General features: G+C 40.0%; 1 protein-coding gene across 6 annotated transcripts in view; it reads right to left on the reverse strand.

The window, feature by feature from the left end:
• The window catches only part of CACNA2D1 (calcium voltage-gated channel auxiliary subunit alpha2delta 1), a 311,501-nt gene that overhangs the window by 53,084 nt on the left and 232,176 nt on the right, over window positions 1–26,241 (reverse strand). For all 6 annotated transcript variants that reach the window (XM_087934376.1, XM_087934375.1, XM_087934373.1 and 3 more), the window contains exons 11-18: window positions 24,089–24,247; window positions 16,151–16,261; window positions 11,089–11,167; window positions 10,220–10,269; window positions 9,709–9,798; window positions 6,471–6,539; window positions 5,012–5,086; window positions 3,217–3,291 (exon numbers count right to left, since the gene is read on the reverse strand). In XM_087934376.1, the coding sequence (XP_087790502.1) occupies window positions 3,217–3,291; window positions 5,012–5,086; window positions 6,471–6,539; window positions 9,709–9,798; window positions 10,220–10,269; window positions 11,089–11,167; window positions 16,151–16,261; window positions 24,089–24,247 (708 nt within the window). The remainder of the gene's footprint in view (window positions 1–3,216; window positions 3,292–5,011; window positions 5,087–6,470; window positions 6,540–9,708; window positions 9,799–10,219; window positions 10,270–11,088; window positions 11,168–16,150; window positions 16,262–24,088; window positions 24,248–26,241) is intronic.

Raw genomic sequence — 26,241 nt, forward strand, 5'->3', positions numbered from 1 at the left:
AAAAAGATTTTAATTTTTGTCATTTACATTTCATTTTGTCCCTCCTTCGGCATCCTTTCTTGAATGATTCTATTCTACTGTTTCTTCTATTTTAGTGTAACTCTTGTCCCACAATGAGTTGTTGAGTTGTCCTAGATCTCTGAGACCAAACTTCGACATGACATCTTTGATTCCAACTGAAGGTACTCAATAGAGAGAGAATATTTTGCTATCTGAGCAACGAGGACAGATAGATGATTTAAAAATGGCACAGATCACATTAACTTAGGTGAGGTGCTTCACTAATAGACTGTGGAGGGAGACAACTCCTTGTGAATAAACCCCTATCCCTGTAACCCATAGCTTTATGTGTGATGGACTGGAAGCTAAGTATCTCAACTAGGATGTGAAGAACAAGCATTACAACACACCTCCCATCAATGCTGAAGTTGACCTAACTGAAGCCATCTTGGAAGCTTCAGTGTTGTCATACTCAAGCTGAGGAATAGGGAGGCAGATTTTTTAGAGAGCTGGGATTTTGTAGCCAAAACAAAATACTTTCTCTTGGGAACCAAGGACATTCTCGCACCTGGTTGGAGGAAGGTGGAGTGATGTCACCAAACAACCAGACAGCATCAGGATTGGACCATGTCACTGATTGTTTTGAGAAAGACAAACTTTTGCTTTCAATGAGGTGAAAAACACGAGAATCTTTAGACTTGGTTTTCACCAGATATGTGCCAATATGATAATTCCAATAAAAGTATTATTTGAGGAATCTACATGCCTTGGAGTTTTGGTTGCTATGGATTCAGTGGTGGTATGCTACCGGTTCAGACTGGTTTAGCTGAACCAGTAGTTAAAAAAAAGCTTCTGATGATCAGCTGAGAATAGGAAAAAAACAATCAGCTGAGAGGAAAAAGAAGAGAGAAGTGAAGGATCGGCCCTTCCACCCACACCTGCGCTTTTCTCTTTTTTATCCTCTCAGCTGATTGGCGCTGCAGGTCTCAGCTGGTATGGGGAGAGCTATGTGCAGGCCCACAAGCCACCAAGCCACCACGCCCACCAAGCCATGTCCACCAAACCAGTGGTAAAACAATTTGAATCCCACCAATGTATGGATTCATTACTTGGAACCCTGACACCTACAACCCTAACAAGATGGAGACTTGCAAGTGTGATTGTGCGCTTCCTCTCTTTGCGCACAACCTGCCTCTTCGATCCAGCAACTCAGAACCGAATCCCAATTTTCAACATTAAAATGACTGGCTACTCAAGAGAAAGAAAGGAGCTGGGATCAGGTTATTTCCCTACTGAATTACCAACTAGCAGGAATCACTCGCTGGGTTACCAAATAATACTTTCCTTCAGTTTCATAGTAATTTGTAAATATTGGTTCTGCTTGGCATCTACGCATTGTTTCATTCCCTGCAAGCATTTCCACTGGGTTCTTTGCTACAAGTGGAGGTGCCATTGAAACCAACATAACCACGGGGGTGTTACATTTCACCACCCCAATTCTGTTGGTAAAGCCATGGGCCACGTCCAACCTTATTTTGAAAGTCTCCCTGGTCCTCCACAAGAACTTATTTTACAAATAATTCCCTGTTTTAAAAGATCCGAGTTGATTGTGGACAGGAGTCTCCTGTTCTGCATGATGAAATCAAATTTAAGACATCCAATTAAATAAATAATAAACATCTAAGCAAAAGGATGTCTGCTTTACAACACGGTCTACTATACCAGCTCAAGTAATTGTAGCCATATTTCAATACTACATAATTATACTTTAATAGCCCAACCCACAAACCAGATCATTCAGTTGAATAAAAGGATTTTTTTCCCCCAGAACTTTTAGAGTTAGAGTTTTTATATTCTAATAATAGTTTCAGGAGAAAAAGGACCGCAAAATTACCACAATGATTTGGAAGTAAGCACTATTAAATTGAATGAGTTTTTTTTTTAAAAAAAATAAAATGAATAGAAGTTGATATAATTTGCTTGTAAGTCAAACAAACCAGTTGCAGAACTGTGTTTTGCTGTGAATTTTTAGGCAGGGGAAAAAAAATAGGTCATGTTTCAAAAGGCTTGTCGGGGTTTCAGGAACAGTGATAATTTGTTGTTAGGGGAATAAAAGCTATCCACAAAGCTATAAATAAAAAGCTCATTGTATTGTACATGCTTTGAGTTTAAAAACTCCTCAAACACATTTTTTAAAAATGTAAAAAGCAGAGCCTGTGTGTATGTGTAAATATAAATAAGGCACAGTTAGAGTTTACTAAAGATGTAAGCTGGTCTACATAACAACTGTACGTGTGTTAAACTCGAAGAGCAAAAGAGGAGGTGTCAAAAACTATGTTCAGTTTTTGGACAAGCAAATGGACATACACATTTCAAGATTCAGTTTCAGCATGTACACAAATAAGAATTTAAGAAAAATAAGGTATTGGGCCATAAACCAAAGAAACTGGACAACAAACTGAAGAAATTCAAAACAGTCTTTCTTTAGATCTTGAAATCAAAGCGATGTCCTATTGTGATTTCAGCTACTTCGAGCATGGAAGTTCTTAGTAGGGTTTTTACCTTCCGCTTTGGTCCATTTTATCCAACAGAAAGATGGGCCTTGGAGCTTTAGAGCAGTGGCCCCCAACCTTTTTTGTACCATGGCCCGGTACCGGATCACAAAATGATCCACGGCCCGGTACCGGCATCAGCACGCATGGCAAAGCGAGCCGAGCGACCGGCCAGCCAGCCGTCCCCTGCTTCTCCCTGCCACCTTCAACTCCTCCTTTGTACCTTTGTCGATGGGCTTCGGGACGGCTTCAGGACAGTCGCTCGGCTCACCTTGCCTTGGGTGCTGAAAGAATCCTCGCGCCTTAGTTTTGTTCGAAGCCGCCCCCCATTCGATGAGACTAAGGCGCGAGGATTCCTTCAGGACCCAAACGCCGCTTTGGAACCGGAAAAGCTCACCGGAAGCACTTTCTCATCAAAACAAGATGGCGGCGCCCAGCAAACCGGCAGCCCGGTAGAAAATGTTCCACGGACCGATACCGGTCCGGGGCCCGGTGGTTGGGGACCCCTGCTTTAGAGTATAAAATAAAAGCAAAAGACCTTCTGAACATGCACCAAAGTTACCAGGGAAAACTGAAAATCTTCGGAGAATTAACGATCTTTTCAAATGCCTTTTGCAAAACAATGGAAAATTGAAATAAATGGCAACCAGAAGATATCCCATACCTTTGGTTGAAGATTTGGGTGAAGCAGCACATAGCCATTGGGATCAATGGCAAAATAATAACCGTTGGGACACAGCTGTTAAAGGAAAAGAAATGTAATAATTGCATCTCAGAAAAGCTGGACATTGTAACCATGCAGGTAGTTCTCCACTTACAACAGTTTTTTGCTTAGTGACCATTCCAGGCTAAAACGGCACTAGAAAAAGAGACTTATGACCATTTTTCACACATACAACATTGCAGCATTCCCCAGATTCATGCGGTCCAAATTCAGATCCTTGGCAACTGACCCACATTTATGACAGTTGCAATGTCCTGGAGCTACATGATCCCATTTATTTATTTTTTATTTTATTTAGTTTGTCAATTGCAACCTTCTGCTGAGCAAAGTCAACAGGGAAGCCAGATTCACTTAACAACCATGTTGCTAACTTAAATAACTACAGTGTTTCATTTAACAGCTATGGCAAGAAAAGTGCCATGCCCCTGACTGTGAAGGAGAGGAGGAACAGCCAACAGGGAGTGGAAGTGTGGCTCTGGAGGTTGTGGAAGAGGCTGGGGAAGGGCAGAGGCCAGCGGGCAGTCAGAGGAGGACCCAGGCCCATCCCCTCTCCATCCTAGGGCATGCAGGGAGAAGATAAGGGAGAGACGTGGTCTACTCGGGAGGAGAGGGCCTTGATCCTCTTCATGGGCTGCAGCAACTGAATAAGAGGATGGACATGCGTATGGGCGAGTGCTGGAAACAAAGCGTGAAAATATCTCTAGTTTATTGTATCTCTCTGAGTTTGGCGTCCTTACTAGTATGTGTTCTGATATCTGTGGATGTCTTCCAGCCCTTATCTTGCCTGGTTTGTGTTGTCCTTTACTCTTTATAATTTAAACGGCATTTCCTCCTTCTGGTAACTGCTCGTGTGCAAGTTTTTTGTCTCCAGTCAAGAATAGTTGGAGCTTGGAAGTAAAGTGAAGGAATAAAAGGGGCTTCACCTGTTTTTTGTGACTGTGTTTATTTTGTATCCCATCCTGGGTCATCACAAAAAAGTTGTAAAAATGAGGCAAAATTCACTGAACCACTGTTCTCGCTTTGTCACAGAAACATTGCCCCCCGCCCATGGTCGTATGTTGAGGACTGCCCATACTGACTATGGAATTGAAACTTCTCTTCAATGCTAACGTGAATTGAATTGATGCAACTTTTTGCAAATGACAAGGTCTATTATCTTCAGCCTATCTGGAGATGGTTCAACGAGGAACTAAAAAAATTCTGGCTGCAAAATATTTCAGCACATTTTAATATCATTCATAATAGCTCCAGAAAAAAAAACCCGATGATGAAATAATCCTGGAAATTAAGCTGTTTCATTTTGTTCCAACCTGATTCCTACGAGAAAAAAAACAACAACAGTGATCCCCCATTGATATAAACATGACGTATTATGTAAAGGGAAGGCCACTCAGTCCCAAAGAGGAGATTGTTTATGGTTGATATAATGTTCAAAAGCATCGGCTACAAAGGAAGCGGAGGGGACAATCAGGTTAATAACTCCTTTTGTGTCCTCAGTTTTTGAAAGCCGTGGCACAGAGCCATCACCTCCAAGTCATCTACAAGGGACTAGAACATGGGTAGCTCTTGCGTTCACTGCTTAAAGAAAGAAGCCAAAAATAGGGGAAAGGGGAAATCATTTTTTTCCCTCCCTTGACTTCCAGGAAGTCAAGTGGAACGAGATAGACTGGAAGAGAAACTTGAAGAGGATCCAACCTACTGCAGAAACAGCAAAAAGACAAGAGAGGAAACTTACAGTAAAGCGAGGGGTGACTTTTTTAATTTCTTCTAAGGACACATCAACTCCCATTACGCCAAGGATCAGCTGGTTCTGGCCAACAAAACAAACAAAAAACAGATTTATTTTCAGATGATTAAATGTTAGTGTTGAATGAATAAAGCCAAATTTCTGTTTGGAGGAGGTGAAAGATAATTAAGAAGAAATTGGCATGTTCCAGATGTTGATGAGATGATTCCTCCTCCAGTGGTGTATAGATTTTACATGTCAAGGAATTAACACCATTTGAGGTCTTGTTAAAGCCTGGTGTTTACTTTGATAGTGTGTGTACCCCATGTTTGCATCTCCCGACAAGAAAGAAAAGAAAGAAAGAAAGAAAGAAAGAAAGAAAGAAAGAAAGAAAGAAAGAAAGAAAGAAAGAAAGAAAGAAAGAAAGAAAGAAAGAAAGAAAAAAGTGAGGGAAAGAAAGAAAGAAAGAAAAAAAAGAAGATGGGAAGAGGAAGGAAGAAGGAAGGAAGGAAGGAAGGAAGGAAGGAAGGAAGGAAGGAAGGAAGAAAGAAAGAAAGAAAGAAAGAAAGAAAGAAAGAAAGAAAGAAAGAAAGAAAGAAAGAAAGAAAGAAAGAAAGAAAGAAAGAAAGAGAAACCATCTGTATACCCAGGCATCTCTTATTTTTTTTTGTCTCAGTCAGTCATGGCCTTCTCCCAATCTCCAGAGGAGTAGCCTATAATTAATCCAAGATACTCAGAATATCAGAACAATCTGAATGGAGTTGCCAACACATTCTCTCTCTCACACCCACACCAAGATAAACAAACAAAACCTGGAAGTTATTTCCTGATGATCCACAGCAAACAAACTCCAGATACAAATCTACTTAGATGATTTCCAAATCAAATGTTGTAAAACTTGTTCCCAGTCCGTTTGTGTTGAAAATATACAAGCTGTGGTCTCTTAAAAGTTAAATCTCATGTATCTTTGTGGACTTATTTCTGCACAGAGATATTGTAGTACAAGGGCATCAAAGTCAAGTCCTCATGGCAGCATCACGTGCCATATCGAGACTCCCCCCCCCTTTGTTAAACCGGGCGTGCACATGGCCAGCACATGACGCATCCAGCCTGTGGGCTGGGAGTTTGACAGCCCTGCTATAGGAGATGACCAAGTTGAATCCGAAGGAGGAGTCAATGAGCCCTGCGTACCCGCAAGAGATCTAACTCCAACACACCTTGAATGTCTTTCTTATCTCCCACTCTTTTCTGTTGTCTGTTAGTTGACCAGATTTTTGTAGAAAACTCAAGCTTGCAATCAGTCTTTATACTCATCTGAACTGCCCAAATCTCCTGATATCCCCAGTGCTTGTAGTATTGCAAGCTCATTGCAGGGAGGATGAACTGGTTTCCATTTCAAGTCTTTAGACTACTTAAACTGTTTGATGTGGAAGCTTTATGTCACCCCAGGATTGCGTGAGGGGCTTACCTGAACGTTGTTTTGATCTTTGGTAAAGTTAAACACTGGCAAGGTTCCCGAAATGACCAACCCAAGTTCCTAGAAATCAATCGGAGAGAGAATTGTTTTATAGAGAAAACAAAAAGTAACCAAGAAAACAGGGAAGTCACAATTCAAAACCACAGTTCTCAAAATGTCATTTGTGAATAACATGTGAAATAACGTGGAACATTTTTTTTATGAAGAAAACAAACAGCAGTCTCCACGAGCTGTAGGGGGAATGAATGGGGCATCATAATGAAGGCCTGGCCCTCTGTATGCTACATCTGCCATCTTGGAGGGTTGGACCACACCACACCACACTCTGTGGTCTCCAGAAAAATGAGTCAGTCAGTCAGTCAGTCTGCCTGCCTGTCTGTCTGTCTGCCAGCCTGCCTGCCGGTCTGTCTATTAATTAATCAATCAGCTTTATCTACCAACCTACCTACCTACCTATCTATATCAGCTATCTCTATGTATATCTCTCTCTCTCTCTCTCTCTCTCTCTCTCTCAGAATATATATATATATATATATTTATATATATGGATCTCTCAGTATCTAGCAGCTCTCTCATTCATCTCTCTCTCTCTCTCCAGCTCTGTGCTTTCATTATATATATATATATATATATTATATATATTATATATATATATATATATATATATATATATATATATATATATATTATATATATATTATATATATTATATATTATATATATATATTATATATATATTATATATTATATATATATATTATAATATATTATATATATATATTATATATATATATATATATATATATATATATATATATATATATATATATATAATATCTATCTCTATGTATCTATCAACCCTCCCTCTCTCTTTCTCTCTCAGCTATCTGTGTATCTATCAGCTCTCTCACTCTCTATCTCCATCAGCTATCTCTCTATCTATCTATCTATCTATCTATCTATCTATCTCAAGGATCTTCAAACTTGGCAAGTTTAAGACTTCTGGACTTCAACTTCAACTCCCAGAATTCCTGAGCTAACATGATCGGAGAAGGAATTCTGGGAGTTGAACTCTACAAGTATTAAAGCTGTCAAGTTTGAAGACCCCTGGTCTTTCTAATCAGAAAACTTTATTTTAATGGCCCAGGGGATAGAAAAGTGTGCCATTACCTCTGAGAAAAAACAGACTTTTGTCTTCAGCCCTAAAGTAAGTCCTCAACACTAGGTCATCTGTAGAACATGTTGTTCAACTTATTTATATAATTTAATCTGCTTTTCAGTGCCGATGAAATAAATATTCCTTTTCTTTGGAACTCATGGGGGAGGGAGAAATGATTATGAAGATGGAATGGTTTTGGTGTAATTTTTGCTTCTCTCCTTACTGACATTTAAGAACAGGATGTGTTGGAAGATATGAACTTTATCCATGACATTTCCAGTAAGGCCTCCATCACTAAGCAAGAATGTGGTCATTGAACTTTGAACATCGGAACTATAATGATGCAAAAGACTGACCTCTTTGATAGGATTGGCTCAGAATGGACAGAGCACATTGAAAAAAAAATTAAAGAGATATTATATTGTAAAGCCAACAGGAAAAGGTGGAAATTCAGCCGACCGGGCAGCAATCCTAGATTACAATAATCGCTGTCGGGTTTAAATGTGCCTGTCAAATGTTATCACCTTTCAGTGCCAAAGGTTTCGATAGCTGCGGTTGCAATTCTTGCAACCTGTGTTGTAAATCAGTGTCATTTCCTGCATGGTTGTGTAGTTGACACGCTTCACGTTAGAGATAACTAAACAACCAGCAAAATGTTACGTCGTTTTGCCTTTCAGCAAAGCTAAACAAACAATGCTTGGCTGCAAATCAGTTGGGGCATTGGATAGGGAAAACAATTATGCCAATTTAATATGTCTAGTTTGGTTCTGCAACCCAACAGGACAGACATAGACTTCAGAGAGTAATTAGGACTGCAGAAAAAACAATTACTACCAACCTGCCTTCCATCGTGTACACTGCACAAGTCCAAAAGAGGGCTGTGAAAATATCTACAGACCCATCACATCCTGGACATAAACTGTTTCAACTCCTTCCCTCAAAATGATGCTATAGAGCACTGCACACCAGAACAACTAGATACAAGGGGAGTTTTTCCCCAAATGCCATCACTCTGCTAAACAAATATTTCCCTCAACACTGTACAACTATTTACACAGACTGCACTACTATTACTATTAATCTTCTCATCACTCCTTATTGCCCACCCCCACCCACCCCACTTGTCACTGTATGACTGTAACTTGGATCCTTACTATTTATATTGACTGTTTCCTAGTATGATTGGATTGCTTATTGTAACCTATGACTATTATTAAATGTTGTATCTTATGATTCTTGATTCTTGACGAATGTATCTTTTCTTTTATGTACCCTGAGAGCATTTGCACCAAGACAAATTCCTTGTGTGTCCAACCACACTTGGCCAATAAAAGAATTCTATTCTATTCTATTCTGTTCTGTTCTATTCCATATACTATTCTATTTCTATTCTGTTCTGTTCTGTTCTGTTCTAATCTAGAGCCAAAGCTTTCATCTAGGTTGGCCAAGCTGTTCAGAAGAGTCATTCAAACAAAAGCAATGGAAATGAATCAGGGAGAGAAGCAACCCAGAACTAAGGAGAAATTTCCTAACAGTTAGAACAATTAACCAGTGGAACAGCTTGCCACCAGAAGTTGTGGGTGCTCCCATCACTGGAGGCATTTAAGAAGAGACTGGACAACCAATTGTCTGAGATGGTATAGGATCTCCTGCCTGGGGTGGGGTCTGGATTAGAAAACCTCCAAGGTGCCTTCCAACTCTGTTGTTCTGAAAGCAAATTCTTCAATTTTTTTTACTGTGGAGCACAAGAAGAAGAAAAAAGTATATTTTGCCAAGATTCTCTCTCTCTCTCTTTCTCTCTCTCTCTCTCTCTCTATATATATATATCTAACTATCTCTATCATCTATCTATCTATCTATCTATCTATCTATCTATCTATCTATCTATCTATCTAGCATCTCTCTCTCTCTCTCTCCTCTCTCTCTCCCTCCCTCCCTCCCTCCCTCTCTCTTGGCTAAAGAGATTCCTTTGAACCATGACAACAGGAGTAACATTTTAATGCAACATTTTAATGCAACCAACATTTCATTTTTAAGTAATTTTTGTCCAAATACATACGCTGCACGTACCAGAGCATCCAAATAAACGTTTGTCCATTGGACTTGTTTGGCTTTTTGCTCAGCCATTACCATGGGTCTCCCCAAAACATCCAAGTATTCCTGTTTTTTTTTTAATAAAAAAAGCAAAGATTGGGTGTGAGGCATATCATTGTTATATCTGTGGGTCTAAGTATTTTGTGATTTTTCTGTTTCTTTCTCTTCAATTTTGCTGTCTTCAGGTTCTGTCGCATCTGCCATCCAGACTTTTTCCCCTTTCTGATCGACAATTGTTAATTATTTTCTTCTTCTACATTTTTACACAATGTTCCTCCCCTCCATTTAATTGGCACCTAACAACACTGACTGATATTTATAAGATGAGAGAAGTGGAGATAGATCGGTCATACAAATATCCAAGCTACCTACCATGATTTCTCCAGAGTTGTTTTTACTAGCTATTTTTATATGGATGAATTTTAATTTCTTCCACTTTAGAACTGGCATTCCCGATCAATAAATTGCTGCAAAAATGCAAACATACCTGTGTGTTTATTCTTATGGCCCCAATGGAAGGAATTTCATAATAGTAACCTGAAATAGAAAATGCAATGCAGAAATTGGAGTTTTAATGAAATAGGATTTCCAGACAATCGACTAGAAATATTATGACTATGGACATGGAGTCGACAGCAGAAGAAATTATGAAATTCAAATTTGGAAGCCATATACATGTAAAGATTGTTGATGTAAATTTCCTGATTATTTTTTTCCCTATATTTTTTTGTCTTTCCTATTGACTATGGTTAATTATTATTCTTCTGTAGTGGCCACACAAATATCCAAGTTGCGTGCCATAATTTCTTTGTTCAAAAAATCTCCCAATAAATTGACAGTCATTTACAATAAATTATAAGTAAGCTTCTTTACATGAGTAAAATGTGTAAAAATACACCTTTGATCATGCAAGCATTAAGCTTATGTTTATATTCAGATTTAGCAAGGGAAAGGATATAGATCTAACAAGACTACATGAGGTTCATAAATAGTAAATAAAGAAAGCTACAAGGACATAAATCTGATTTTATCCATAAGAGAAAATATGGGTTTTCCATATTTTGCTGCCTGCTTTATAAATATTCTATTGTTCTTAAGGTTAAAATGTTGTTTTAACTTCATGCTGTCTGGGCTTGCTTCTTTTCTTGCAGACATTTCATTACCCAACTAGGTAACCTCATCAATACTAGGAGGGAGTGGAGTTTCCTCTCTTTTTACATTTCAACTGTGAACTGCAAATAATCTCCTTTACAAGCTTAAAAGAATCAGAGTCCATGAAGCAGCAATGTCATCATAAATAAATATAAATGGTGGCTTGTTGTAAAGTATTTATTCATGCATATAAACTCACAATACCTTTGTTTTCACAGGCCATCCACTGTATGGGTCCTTTGTCATAATTATGTTGACCAACAGAAAATGTAAACACACGGACCTAAAACAGAAATATATGTGTATGTGTGTGTTCTCTAAACATCAGCTAAAAATGCTGCTGTGAGTATAATACAGTTGGTCTTTATTATTAGCAATGCTAATAAACTTTTGAACCTATTCATGAGTGTTAATAGGAAATGAAAAAAGAAAAAAAAACTTTGCCACAAGGAACAAAAGGATGGGTTGATACTTCAGCATCAGAATATATAATTTTCTATTAGATTTCAAAATGGAACAGGAGGTGGTCAAAGAAACGATGGTGCTTTGGATGAAAAATGTTGGCCACAATATAGATTTGGAACATTGGGAAAAAATGTGGGGACTAAATTACAAATTAACTATATCTGCAGCATACAGGGAAAACCTGTATAAAACGTTCTACAGGTGGCACCTACCCCCCCGCTAGGTTAGCAAAAATGTTCAATTTAGCCCAAGCTGTTGGAAGTGCAAGAAAGAAAAAGGCACTTATTTTCATATGTGGTGGACCTTCCCAGAAGTGAAGAAATTCAACAGTGATTAGAAAAAAATATAAATCAGAAAATTGAATCCAAACCAGAACTATTTTTATTAGGCATAATAACACAAAATTGTAATAGAAAAGACAAATACATTATGTTACATATTTTAACAGTTGCGAGGATCTCTTACGCACAATTTTGGAAGCAGGAAAGAGTACCACCAGAGAGTATGGTTATAAAGAAAATAATAGACTGTATAGAGATGGACAGGCTAACATTGAAACTAAAAGATAAGGAAGATTCATATTATAGAGCCTGGGACGAATGGTTTAAGAATACAAAGAAATTAAAATAGCAATTAGGTAAAGAATGAGAAGGTATGTAAATAATTTGTAGCAAGAGTAAGGAAAGAATTATGCAATGATAATGGAATAAGAAATTATATATAGAAAAATGTAAGGAAATGTAAAAGATGACTTGATGTTGATAACAATGTACAAAGTTTTATTTTATGTTTTCAATCTTTGAAAATTGAATAAAATTCTATTTAAAGAAAAAAGAAAAAAAACTTTGCCATGAGGAACAAAAGGATGGGTTGATACTGCAGCATCATTAAACAATGCCTGCCATCTAGTGAAAGAGCTGTTGTTGAGTGACCAAAAGTTTCTAGCTTCTTTTAAAAAATAGAAGACGAGCCTCATTTAGCCTTCAAACTATATCAGTTGTACAATGATTGCTTTTGGTTATCTAAATTAAGTTTGTTTTGGGTAAATGCTATCAAGCAATTTGCCTAGATCCTGTTGAAGCTCACCATGTAAAGTTCCTTGTCTAAAAAAAGATAGTTTCTTTTAAAGCCTCCCAGGTAATAAGGCATTCAAAGAGAATACGAGAGCAGCTAATTTGGATTCAACATTCCAGTGCCAATTAGACTGAAAAATGTCAATCAAAGAAAGAGGGGTGAAGCCCACTGGGAAGAAACTTAATTTAAGCCAATAATTAATCAGTAAAAGTTCTGGAATGCCAAGTTGGGTGGTACTGAGAAGACAACTCAAGGGAAGGTTGGTTTGATGCTTTCCAACTTGGCAAAACGGCAACCAGAGACCTAGGATTGACAGAGAAGTTTGACCAAAACTTTAGCCTGAAAGAGTTTTTAAATTTATCTCTAGTTCAAACCGTCAGATATTCATCTCCAGATCTGAAAAGGCATCTTATGTGGGTTGGGTTGAACATGAATGGTGAATCTGCCATACAAATGGTGTCACAGCACATTGTTAAGCCTCTAACACTGGTCCGTTCACATGGAACTTCATAAACCAGGTTTAATATCAAGAAATAAGGGTTTAGAAGACAGAATCTCACAATGGAAACAAGATTCCTGTGTGGAGGGGGAACTCTGTGAATTGTTTGAAGCCCCCTTTTCTGAACGAACAATAGCGTTTAGACTTATATACCACTTCAAAGTAATTTGCATCCCTCTCTAAGTGGTTTACAGAATCGGTATATGGACCCCAACAAACTGGGTCCTCATTTTACTGACCTCAGAAGGATGGAAGGCTGAGTCAACCTTGAGCCGATCAGGATCGAACTACTGGCAGTTGGCAGAGTTTGCCTGCAATACTGCATTCTAATCACTGCACCACCATGGCAGAGATAGCAAGAGCAATAGCCTTTAGACTTCTATACCACTTTGTCGTGCTTTATAGCCCTCTCTAAGCGGTTTATAAAGTCAGCATCTTGCCCCCAACAATCTGGGTTCTCATTTTACCCACCTCAGAAGGACGGAAGTCTGAGTCAACCTTGAGCCTGGTGAGATTCAAACTGCCAAACTGCAGGTAGCTGGCAGTCAACAGAAGTAGCCTGCAGTACTGCACTCTAACCACTGTGCCACTGTGGCTCAAATCTGTCTTTGTGCGTGTGCATTTTAATTTTTCCAACCAATGAATTCTTCAAAATAAGCACTGGGAGTTACAATATTACTAAAGGTAAAGGTGCACATCGCTGCACTATATTGATTGCTCTACTCAAATGAGCAGTTTCTGAAGTAAATCCTAGTTCCCCTCAATATCTATTTTCTTGGTACAAAAGCCCACAACGGCTTTTTGAAAAATAGAACAAAAAGGCACATCGCACCTCATTTCATAATGCGATCCATCTCTGCCTTAACAACTGTCTTTGATTTCCCTCGTGGTCAAATCACCTTAAATACAAAATTGACTCCCACCAAATGTTTGAAAAAAAAACACACAAAAACCCAACATATCATCGGTGGAATTGAACAGTCTTCCAGACAGCCAAGTTATTAACAATTCAGGCTTATTTCACATAACGGAGCTTTATAAAAACAGGATTTTAATCAGCCCATGTCGTTTGCCAGATGCTAGGACATTCTACGCACAGACCATGGATTAAATAAATGAATGCGCGAACAAGAAGTTGGTGCCCGTAATGATGCATTCCCGCAAAGACCTTTCTGGAAAGTGACAGACCACTTAGCTGAAGTCTTAAATTTAATTACAAGGAAGAGCTTGCCTGACATTCTTTAAGCTGGTTAGTCTTCTTATCAATCAACGATCTAGGATCTGGCTAGAATTCCCATCTCTGGCCGGTACATGTCAGAGACTATCTGAATCAAGGACTTCCAACCAGAGGTGGTCTTCAACAGGTTCTGACCAGTTCTGAAGAACTGGTAGCAGAAATGTTGAGTAGTTGGGAGAACCGGCAAATACCACTTCTGATTGAAGATTTTACAGTATCCTTCCCTGCCACGCCCACCAAGCCATGGCCACAGAACTGGTAGTAAAAAAAAATTGAATCCCACTACTTCCAGCTTGCTCTAAACAGCAGTGGTAATTTGAGTAGCCCCCCCAAAAATTAGTATTTCAGTTGTCTGACAGAAGGGGAAGAAAGCAACTGGGAGACCCTCGAATACTGGAATATTGCTATCATGTCACCCTTAGTCCTTGCTTTCTCTTAGATTAGCCATACCCAATTTGCAATATCTGTAGCTATTCCTCTGATGTTTTTTTTTTTTTTCATTTCCAGGCCTTTAATTGTTTTAGTTGGTCTTCTTTGAGATTTTGGAAAAAGTGCAAAGAAGAGCAACTAAAAGGATTAAAGGCCTGGAGACAAAAACATATGAAGAACGGTTGTAGGAATTGGGTTTGGCTAGTCTAGAGAAAAGAAGGACTAGGGAGGGACGTGATAGCAGTATATGCAGTATTTGAGGGGTTGCCCCAAAGAAGAGGGAGTCAAGCTATTCTCCAAAGCACCTGAGGGCAGAACAGGAAACAACAGATGGAAACTAATCAAGGAGATAAGCAACCTGGAAATGAGGAGAAATGTTCTCAATGACAGTTGAGAACAATTAGTCAATGGAACTGCTTGCCTTCAGAAGTTGTAGGTGCTTCATCACTGGAGGTTTTTAAGAAAAGACTGGACAGCTACTTGTCTGAAATGGTATAGGGTCTCCAGCTTGAGCTAGAAGACCTCCAAGGTCCTTCCAGCTTTATTCTGATTGGTCCCAACCACCATGTGCTACCCCAGACGAAGATGTCACTATATTATCTCCCATGCTACCAAAGATAGTTATTGAGTGCAGATAGCTATTGGGTTCCCAACTGTAGAACAGTCATGGCACTACCACCATTGAACTTCCATTGCTCCAGTCCTGCTGTCCCAACTCAACTGTCCAAGAAGAGGGGAAGGGAAGACTTCACCAAAAACTAGAAAATAGCTAATTTCATGAAGTTGACTTTGAAGACCCTTCATCAAGCGTTCTTCCAAAATACACGAAAGCTGAGAGGAGGCATTGTGTCCTCTCTTCTCAGGTCCTATCAACAAGCCATGAAATGAAAGTTGAACAACACTCAATTCCATTAGGCTGGAAGTCTTGCCACCATATTAACAACACTTGGAAAGATGGGGTAGTGAAGATGGCGCTGAGGGAAGACACAGTTAGAGTGAATTTGAGATTGTTTGGACAGAGAACCCAAAAGTGTGTGATTGTGCTCTATGACAAAATCTTTGAAAGTCAAGAGAGCTTGGAATTTCAAATCTGGGTGACACATAGAAACGTTCATCTGCTTTTCTTGGCAATAATTGAAAGTTGACTTCAGCCCTTCTTCCAGAATGTTTTTCAACTTTGCAATGTAGCCTACAGCTTTGGCATTTCCAGAAAGTCTCCCATCCAAATGCTAATCAGACCAGATCCTGCTTAGCTTCTGAGCCCAGATAGTCAACCTGGTGCTACCCCAGCTGTGACATAGTTTCTGTTATCTCCTTAAATTGTCACATTTCTTTTTTTATGATTGCCTAAAAATGTGAATGTGAAAATGAATAAAATATTATTTTAAAATAGACCAAAGCTCTTTGTTTAAAATTCCACTGTTCGTTCCTATTTCTTATGCACTGACCTAAGTTCATGCATGTTACATATTTGCAACGCCTTCTTGATTTTTTTTTTTTTAAATTGCAAATAATTTTTTAAAAAGTAAATATCCCAAAAGAAATTTACTGGAGGATCTTACCTTCTTGTCTTTATTGTACTTCTCGAATATCTCCTGAGCCTTTTCTTCCCCTCCATCAGTAAACAACATTATAATTTTGTTGCAGTTAGCTCTGAAGACACTCTGGCTGTCCTGGAATAGAGGACAATGTAGTCATATGAGACTTTTTTTCAGAAATACGCTTCTATCTTTTTCCATGTTTCCTCACTGTATATAGAGACCGCTATTTAAAGGCACACCCTTTTAAACATGCAAATATTCAACACATACTGTGATGACCAGGGGTGGGATTCAAGTTTTTTTTAACAACCGGTTATATGGATGTGGCTAGGTGGACATGACCGTGTGACTGGGTGGGTGTGGCTTCTTCTCTTTTTTTGCAGCAATCCCCCTCCCCATTTTTTTGCCACCTGGGCCACAGGGAAGCCTCCTGGGTGAAGCAGTAAGACAGCGAGGGGGATTCCAGCACAGCTGATCATCGGAACAGCTGATCATCAGGAGGAGAAAAAAAGAAATACCTTAAGGAGTGACTGGGTGGGGGAGAATGCAGTCAGCGATGTCACACATGCGCAATAAGGACTGACTGGGTGGGGAGTGGAGGGGCCAGCCAGGGGCACAATTTGCCGGTTTTCCGAACTGCACAGAATCATAACAACCAGATCTATAGAACTGGTCTCAGCCAGTAGAATCCCATCCCTGGTGATGACCCAGGGCATGGCACAGAGGTAGCTGACAGTTCAAATTGCCCCTTTATTGCTCCAAATTGCCCCAAATGTTCCCACATTTCTGGCAAGTCCCAGAGCAAAGTGATCTCTCTCTTTCTCTCTCTCTCTCTCTCTCACGCACCTCCATCAGCCTCTAACTGGAAGTAGTCTAGCATAATGCTATGAGCACAATGGCTGCAAAGCAAGAAATCCAGCAGGGCAAGTCGAGGAGTCCAGGAAGTAAAGGAGCAAGGCAATTATTACCAGAAAGCCAGAAAGAATGCAAGGAATCCTGGAAACTTCAAACCTTGGCATTCAACACTCCATGAATTCAACGCTTGTACCTGACAAATGCCCTCCCTACAGTGTCTCCTTAAGTCTCAGTCACCAGTTGTGAAGAGGGGCAGGGTGCTCTCCTCCCGAGTAGTTGAGCCAGTCTGCACTGTTCTTGCCTTCTCTCCACTCTCCATGCTCACGGATCAGGAGGGGGTGGTCCTTGTGCATCGCCTGAGCTTTGTCTCTCATGTTCACTGCTTGAACTCTCTTGGTCATCCTGCCTCCTTTCTCCCTGCCTACAAGCCATCCCAATCCTGAAAGGTCCTGGCCTGCCTCAGCCTGCTTCTCCCCATTTTCCTTCCAAGCCAAGGAAGCAACTCCCTCTATCTCTGTTGGCTCCAGTTCCAGCTCGTCTTCCTCCACAGATTCAGGCTCTGATGGAGGCATGACACATACACATAAAAATGATGGGACTTTGATTGCTTTGACCTAGAATGAGTTCAGGTCTCCTCATCTGACTGCTGACTTCTGTTCTTGCAGTCTATTATTTAACTTCCTCCTCGTTTATCCCACATAATCATTGATAGTCTCACATTGCAATGAACAAGGACCATTTGATTTTGCAGCAACTATGATTGTTGGCCGAGCAAGTACAAAAATAGCCAAGGAAATGATTGAAGCCTGGGAAACAGGTCCCTCAGAGGTGGTATTCAGCACGTTTTGACCAGTTCTGGAGAACTGGTAGCAGCAATTTTGAGTAGTTCAGAGAACTGGCAAATACCCCCTCTGACTGGCCCCGCCCCATCTATTCTCTGTCTCCTGAGTCCCAGCTGATTGGCTGGGTCTTCTTTTGTTGCCCTGCACAGGAGAACAGAACTGGAAAGCAGATAAGTGGGGTGGGGAGGGAATGGGGATTTTGCAGTATCCTTCCCTTGTCACGCCCACCAAGCCACACCAGCCACACCAACAGAACCAGTAGTAAAAAATTTGAATCCCACCACTGAGGTCCCTGATCAGTCAACAGGGGTGCTGAATTACCACCAGCCTATCAAGTACTTAGGAGTTTGAAGCACAAGGAAATGACAGCCAATTGCCAGCCATCAACACACCAATCAGCCAATAGGAAGGCACCACATAAATATGACACCTAGAACAGCCCAAAGCACATATTTGAGTAAAGTGAAATTCCCTGAAAATGGGCTCCAGCATGAATTTGAAAGCTTGGAAGAGTAAATCTGTGGTCCAAGTGACCGATCCAAATTAGATCTCACATTATCCTAGGACACATATATATGCCTTGATTCATAAGATAATTTCTCCCTGCTATTTACAGAAAGATTGGCAAACTAACTCCACAGAAGAAAGACAGGATGTTAATGTGATTTATAAATAAAATTGGAAACCACTCACTTATTCAATAACTAAGGCCATTCTGAAGCAATCATAACTTTATGGTACTACAAAAATGTCAATACACTAAAATTAAGTTTTTAATTTGCCAAGACCCAAGATTATTAAATTGAACGAGTCTTAAATACGGAGTCATAAATATTTTAAGTTGTTTATCTATCCATCATTTTTTTTTCCAAAACACTCTCCCTAGGTTAATAAAACCAGCAATACAATCTTGATTTGGAAATAAAACATTTATGCAGAAATAAAAAATGCATGTAGGATTCAACACACACTCCGGTGCTTTGGAAAACTGACAGCGTAAACTATTTTTTTAAAAAAATCCTTCATAAATATGATAAATTACCCATGGTAAAACTTGCTTACATTCCAGATTCTGTGATGATATATAAAATTCTATACACACTTGAATAAATAAAATAATTTGTAAAGATTCAACCTGTGAACAATCACCATGGTTTAAATAAAGGGACCATTTTAGATATTTAATAAATACAAATATTTTTTTTGCAAAATTATTGTAACTGTATATCTCAATTGAGGACCAATTTAAATAATATCTTGAAAGCACTTATTGGTCAAATAAAGATATAGGAACTGAATATTGAATTTCCACTAAATTGGCATAGCTTGATACATACAGTAATTTCCACTTTATGAATATTGAATATTAAATGAGTAGCTTTGTATAGGAGTTATATCAGTGGTCCTCGACTTACAATGGTTCATTTAGTGACTGATCGAAGTTACAGCAGCACAGGAAAAAATGACCTATGTCCATTTTTCACTCTTACGACCATTGCAGCATCCCCCTGGTCACGTGATCCAAATTCAGACGCTTGGCAACTGAGTCCTATTTATGATGGCTGCAATGTCCTGAGGTCCCTTCTGTGACCTTCTCAAAGGAGAAGCCAACTATTGACTTGATGTCTGTAATTATTCACTTAGCAGTTGTGGCAAGAAAGGTCATAAAGCCCACTTAACAAACATTTCTCTTAGCAACAGAAGTTTTGAGCTCAATTGGGGTCATAAGACAAGGACTTCTTGTACACTACCACCTTTTAGGATGATCGTTATGAGCAAAAGAGCTTGAAAGCAGCTTATGCTAGACTGGCAAGCCCTCCCAAAACCCAAGAACTACATCTGGACTAATTCCTTTATTGCTGTTGGCCTACAGACAGAATCTTGCCAGATTAAAGCAACTGTCTGCAATACTGTAGCTACAGTATATGCTGTGAACTGCTAGGGAGGATTTATCCTTGCTGTGATGACCTGGGGTGTGACACAAAAATATAAAGTCACAAAAGTAGAATAAATTCCCTTTAATGCCTCCAAATTGGGCCCCAATATCCAATTATCCTCGTCTGGTTAACAAGCTCTTCAAAAAACAGTCTACGAAGGGAAGAAATGCAGTCCAAACCCAAAGTAAAGATAATTAGAAATAAAAAAACAACACAAACCATGCTGAAGTAATTAACACGGCAGGCCAGGATGATAAATTGCAGACTTTCAAAGGATAACCAGTACCCACAGTTGGGAGGACGCCAAAACCCAGATAAGCCTCAACCAAGATAGTGCATGCTTTGCTTCCAGCAAGGAGCTGTGTGCAAATGCCCCATTTATATCCTGTTCTCAACTAATGAAAGGGATCAGGGCCTTCTTCTCTCTCGTAAACCACGTTGCTCCCTTCTCCGTTCTTCCCTGTGTGCCCTAGGATGAAAAGGGGGTGGCCCTGGGTCTTCCTCTGAATGCCCAGATGGACTGTGCCCTTCCCCCATTTCTTCCACAGCCACCGGAGCTACACTCCCACTCCCTGTCAGCTGCTCAATCTCCCCCTCAGAATCAGACTCCAACTAGGGTGTGACACTTGCCCTCTTCCAAAGACCACTCCCCTGTCTCTTTGCAGAAACAGCCCCTCCCTCCTGCAATATCAGTCTACCAGCAACCACATAGACCAAGAGTGTCAAACTCAAGGCCCATGGGCTGGATCCATCCAGCGGAGTACTTAGAGCTGGCCCACAGGACTGCCTTGGAAACAGCGAAGGACCAGCTCGCAGTGCCTTGGCATGACCCAGGCTGAGCTCCGCTTTCATTGGCAGATTGCTGCAGGAGGCCACCGTGGCTGAAAACTGAGCTCGGGAGGGGCACCCGTCTTTGCTGGCAGACTGCTGGCAAAACAAACTACTAACAAAAGTGGCATTTGATCACAAGGCAAGGAGGCATCGAGAAATGTTTCCCCTTTTGCAATTGAGCATCCAAGAAGGGACAGGGAAGGAGAAAGGGACCACAGGCGCCCCCAACATGAGTGACGTCGAGTTGGTCACGCCCATCCCAGCCATGCCCTCATGCCCCCTAAGGCCAAACACAACCCTGGTATGGTCCTCAATGGAATCGAGCTTGATGCCCCTGAAACAGAATGTGTAATGCTTCACTTTCTAATTCTAAAAAGAACTTCAGAACAGTCAGTCTTTCCCAGGGAAATACAGGTTTTCAAAGCTTTCCAGAGAGGCAACAAAGTTGGAATCGTCTTAATTTTGGACAGTAAATGATTGAGAAGCTCCCAGGACAATTTTAAGGAATATTTTGGAGATGCTGTCCCAAAGATGCTTTTTTTTCTTGGGCTTTCTTTTTTTCTGGGCTTTTTGGTTTTTCTCTGAAGACATTTCGCTTCTCATTCAAGAAAATTCAAAGAAAAACCAGGAAGTCCAGGTACCTCTTGAAAAAAAAAAGGTAAAAAAACCAAACAAACCATATTTGGGACAACTATGACCTGGATGACTGAGACTCTTCACAGACATTTTGGAGATGCTACACAACCAAGACAAATTCCTTGTGTGTCCAGTCACACTTGGCCAATAAAATATTCTATCTATCTATCTATCTATCTATCTATCTATCTATCTATCTATCTATCTATCTATCTATGTGTTTGCTCACCAAATCTGAATGATTTTGGCATTAATCACAGTTGTCGGTCAACCTAACCTGAATTCTGATCGGAGGCAGCCAGCCACCCCATAAGTCAATTTTTCAAGTTAGCAGGTTTCCCCAAGTATAGCTGAAATTAGCCAGAGTTTGCCAAGCCCACAACTCTGAATACCCCAGAGGTGGTATTCAGCCGGTTCTGACCAGTTCTATAGAACTGATAGTGGAAATTTTGAGTAGTTTGAAGAACCAGCAAATCCCACCTCTGACCTCTGCCTCCCACTGAGTGCCAGCTGATCAGCTGGGTCGTCTTTGGTTGCCCTGCAGAGGAGAACGGAGCTGGAAAGCAGGTTACTGGGGTGGGGAAGAAATGGGGATTGGGCAGTATCCTTCCCCTGCCACCATGCCCACCAATCCACACCACGCCCACCAAGCCAGACCCACAGACCGGTAGTAAAAAAAAAATTGAATCCCGCCACTGCCACAAACATTCGCCATTAGGGAGGGAAGATTTACATTCCTCTCTTAAAAGTTTTATTTCGGAAAAAAAAAAACCTTTTTCCTAGAGAGGAGGGAAGACAAAACTCTTGCATCTGAGATCACAACGGACATAAATGTATCAGAGTTAACACCCTCCTCCAGCTAATGTTATTAAAATTAAATTGAACCGCCGCAGGAAAAGATTATTATTCCAAACAATTTTTTTTTTGTTAAAATGCAAGCAACAGTGGGAAGCAACTTACCACTCACCATATTCCTTTTAAAAACTCCAACTGCTTTTAAAATGGCTTTATTAAAAAATACCCATTTCTACCCTGCAACCCTCTTATTGTGAAAGTAATGTTCTTATGTGTGCAAATCCAAACCGTTTCCCTTAGACACATCAGGATGACTCAAAAGAACTTCTGAACTTAATGAAGCCTGTCTTCACTTAATGACTGCTTGCTTAGTGAGCGTTCAAAGTTATACCAGAAGCCCCAAAAGGTACTTATGACCACTTCCAGAACATTGATGGTGGTCCACAGATACTCATGTTCACATGATCTTGCTTGGGTAGCTTGGTAATTGCAAAATTCTGTTTTCATATGACCCTGATCTATCTATCTATCTATCTATCTATCTATCTATCTATCTATCTATCTATCTAGCATCTATCTACCTACCTACCTACCTACTATTTCTTATTAGTAATTCTTACACATGCTGGCTAGAATAACTGACCATCATTATTTCACATATCTTTTCTAGTCTGGACAGAGGCAAAGTTTTATTATAACTTTATAATAACATGCAATGTATGCCACTTTAATTCATGCCTGCCAAGCAAAACAGGGGCAATATCTTTTAGTAAGCCCGTTCAGACTGCCATAAAAATTTCTCATGTCCAGAGTTTTAAAAATTAATACTCAGATAAAATCGGTTCTTTTTTTCTTACTAGGAATTTATTTCTTCAAGTGGGTCGTTGGTGCTCTCTGAATTTGTTTCTGGCAGACATTTCATTACTGAAACTAGGTAACATCATCAGTGTTAGTTAATCATTGTTAATTTATTTATTTATCACTAGAGGGCACTGTGGCACTGCTGTTTCTTCTCCAGTATCATTGCCCCCGCTACTGGTTAAAAAGTATAGTGCGGCTTTCATAAAGTTAAGTTTGGAAAGACAGTGGCTAGGTTGGGAAGCATCAGCTGAGAAGAGTGAACAGCAGGTAGAAACAGAAGAAGTGGCAGGAGTAGAAAACACGATAGAGGACAATACATTAGGGAAGGGAAAGGAGGGTGCAAGATGAACGTATGGGGAGGCAACGGGTAGGAAAAGAGGAGGCAACAAAGAAGGTCAAGGTGGTGAAATTATGACAGGGTTGCAGGAGAGATGGAATCTTTCCCAAGGAGCAAAGATGAAGCTCAGCATGGAATCCATGGTATGCAGGGAGAGAGCCAGGATGGATCCTAACTAACTCTCACTGGATATATCTAATAGCTAGGCAGATTTGTGCTTTAGTCTAGCAAGATTCCTGTCTATAGGCAAACAACAATAAAGAAACTGTTCTGTAATAATGTGTGTTGTTCTTGGTTCCCTGCACATGGCAGTTTGACCACACTGTGGTGTGTGTAAGTAAGCAAGCAAGCAAGCAAGCAAGCAAACAAACAAATGGAAGCGTGGATGCCTCTTGGAGGTCCCCTAAGACAATCTTCTAGGACCCCTCAAAAGCTGTATTTTTCTTCTTTCTTTCTTTCTTTCTTTCTTTCTTTCTTTCTTTCTTTCTTTCTTTCTTTCTTTCTTTCTTTCTTTCTTTCTTTTCTCTCTTTATTCCTTTCCTTCCTCCTTCTGTCTTCCCACCCTCCTCCTTACCTTCCTTCTTCCCTCTTTCTTCCTCCCTCCCTCCCTCCTTCTCTTTCTTTCTTATCCTGGGCTTAACCCATACCCTAACCCAGCCATTTTTATTTTGTTTATTGCATAAACCATGTTATAAACACATAGCAACTTAGCACCACAGCTTAACCCAGGTGTCGGGGGTGGGGGGGTATGACGTTAGAATACCACCTCCGGTTTAAAAAGACAGATCTTTTTTAGCATTTGTACAGTACACAAATGATGAACCCCAGTTGAAAAAGCTCACGAGTGTTGCTTCCCAGCCCTTACATTGAGCAGCTGCTCAAAGGCGTAACTGAATCCTTTTTTGTAATCAGTGATTCCTTTCGCTTGGATTTTGTAGACGGCTTCCTTCAACTTCTTTTTGTTCCTCACGTTAGCTTGTACGAGATGATTGAAACAACTGACGTTTTGAGCTTTATCGTTGAACTGGGAGAGAGAGAGAGAGAGAGAGAGAGAGAGAAGCAGTCAATACAACAGAGAAGGTAAATGAAGAAAGACATTTTGCAAATTAGATCACAAATTAAGGGTGTCCCTAAACTGGAGCTAAGATTTATTTATTTTTTTGCAGGATATAAATGTTTAGACAAGGAGGTTTCCATCATTACTTCAGAATTTCTTCTCCCTTCTGGAGAAACTGGCTACACAGAAGCTAAAATTTTCTGAATTTCCCAACAAAAAGAAGAAGAAAAATGTCACACCATATAGATGAACAGTTTAGAGAATGTTTTTTTTAAAAAAAAGCAAATGAGGTCAATCGCTGATTAAATCCAGTCTCTGATCTGGTTTGGAAAAACAGCTATGCAATACTTTAAACCATCTAGATTTGCATCACTGATAGCAAATGAAGCATTGTTGCTCTCAAACTGCTTCCTCCTTAATGGTTTATTTGTTTGCATCTACTATTTATGACGAGAGTGGTTCCATCAAAATGGTCTGCTGATGGAGGCTGATTGAGGGATTGAGAATCTAACAAAACAAATAACCAATTAAACCAACTGGATTAACATCCCAGATACAAACTGTTTCAACTCAAAACGACGCTATAGAGCCCTGCACACCTTAACAACTAGACACAAGGACAGTTTTTTCCCGAATGCCATCACTCTGCTAAAGAAATAATTCCCTCAACACTGTCCAACTATTTACTAAGTCTGCACTACTATTACTATTAATGTTCTCATCACTGCTTATCGCCCATCCCCTCCCACTTGTGACTGTATGACTGTAACTTTGTCGTTTGCATCCTTACAGTTTATAGTGACTGTTTCCTAGTATGATTTGATAGCTTATTGTACCCTATAACTTTATTAAGTCTTGTACCTGATGATTCTTGACAAATGTATCTTTTCTTTTATGTACACTGAGAGCATTTGCACCAAAGACAAATTCCTTGTGTGTCCAATCACACTTGGCCAATAAAAGAATTTTAATTCTAATCAAAAGAGCTAAAAGAGCTGTCAAAAGTTTTGTTCCCACATACTAGGAGGGGGTGAGGGCAAGGCAAATGAAAATCTGAAGATTATTATTTAAAATCAAGAGATTAAAACACATCTCGGAGGAAATCTGGGGGAAAAAATGCGCTGGTTTTACACAACTCCCAAAGGGGGGGGGGGAGTACAGTAGCTATTTTTAAAGTCTTCACCACTAGGTGGCAGTGCCATAACGCAGAAGGAATAATAGAGAATTACTATAGAATTCCTCCTCGAATTAACTATCACAATTGAGCCACAAATTTCAGTTGTTAGACAATGGCTAATTCGGTTTTCCCCCATTTTATGGCCTTTCTGCAGTCGATAAGTTAGTAACACAGTTGTTAAGTAAATCTGAATTATGCTCAGGTGACTGCAGGGGACTCTGCAACGTTTGCAAGGGTGAAAAACGGTCATAAGTCCCTTTTTTTCATGCCATTGTAAGTTCGAATGGTCGCTAAACAAATGTTTGGAAGTCAAGGACTACCTGAAGTGTTTTACTGGCATATAACACTCCTTCAAAAAGATATGTTGCTCTATCAGGGAGCAAAGAGAAAATATCTGCTGTGAACTCTATATAGGCATTAGGAAAGGCATCCAGCCAGTAAATGCTCAGCTCCCCTCCGTCGCCTCAACTCCACCCCGGGTTAAATGGGGTGCAAAAAAATATACTGTCAACTCATAAAATATTTCTCTGGTCTTTTTAGAGTTGCCAACAGAAAGGGAGGTGGGGAGCAGTGTGGCAGCTTGGAAACTGAAACTGCATTCCATAAATGTTTTCAGAAATTGTAACTAAGTGACAAGTTTCTGCCATGGAAAATTCTAACCGGAGAGCCTGATTGATGACTCTGGGCTATGGAGGTGTCCCATTGGAGAATATGAATCATGCTACCCAGGGGGTGGGGGAAAATCAGGGTCAAGGGTGACAATGAATGATGTGCCTCAGAGTCG

This window comes from Pseudonaja textilis, chromosome 5 (assembly GCF_049901715.1).
Source record: "Pseudonaja textilis isolate UNSWEBS1 chromosome 5, rPseTex1.2, whole genome shotgun sequence".
In the NCBI taxonomy this organism is placed as follows: Eukaryota; Metazoa; Chordata; class Lepidosauria; order Squamata; family Elapidae; genus Pseudonaja; species Pseudonaja textilis.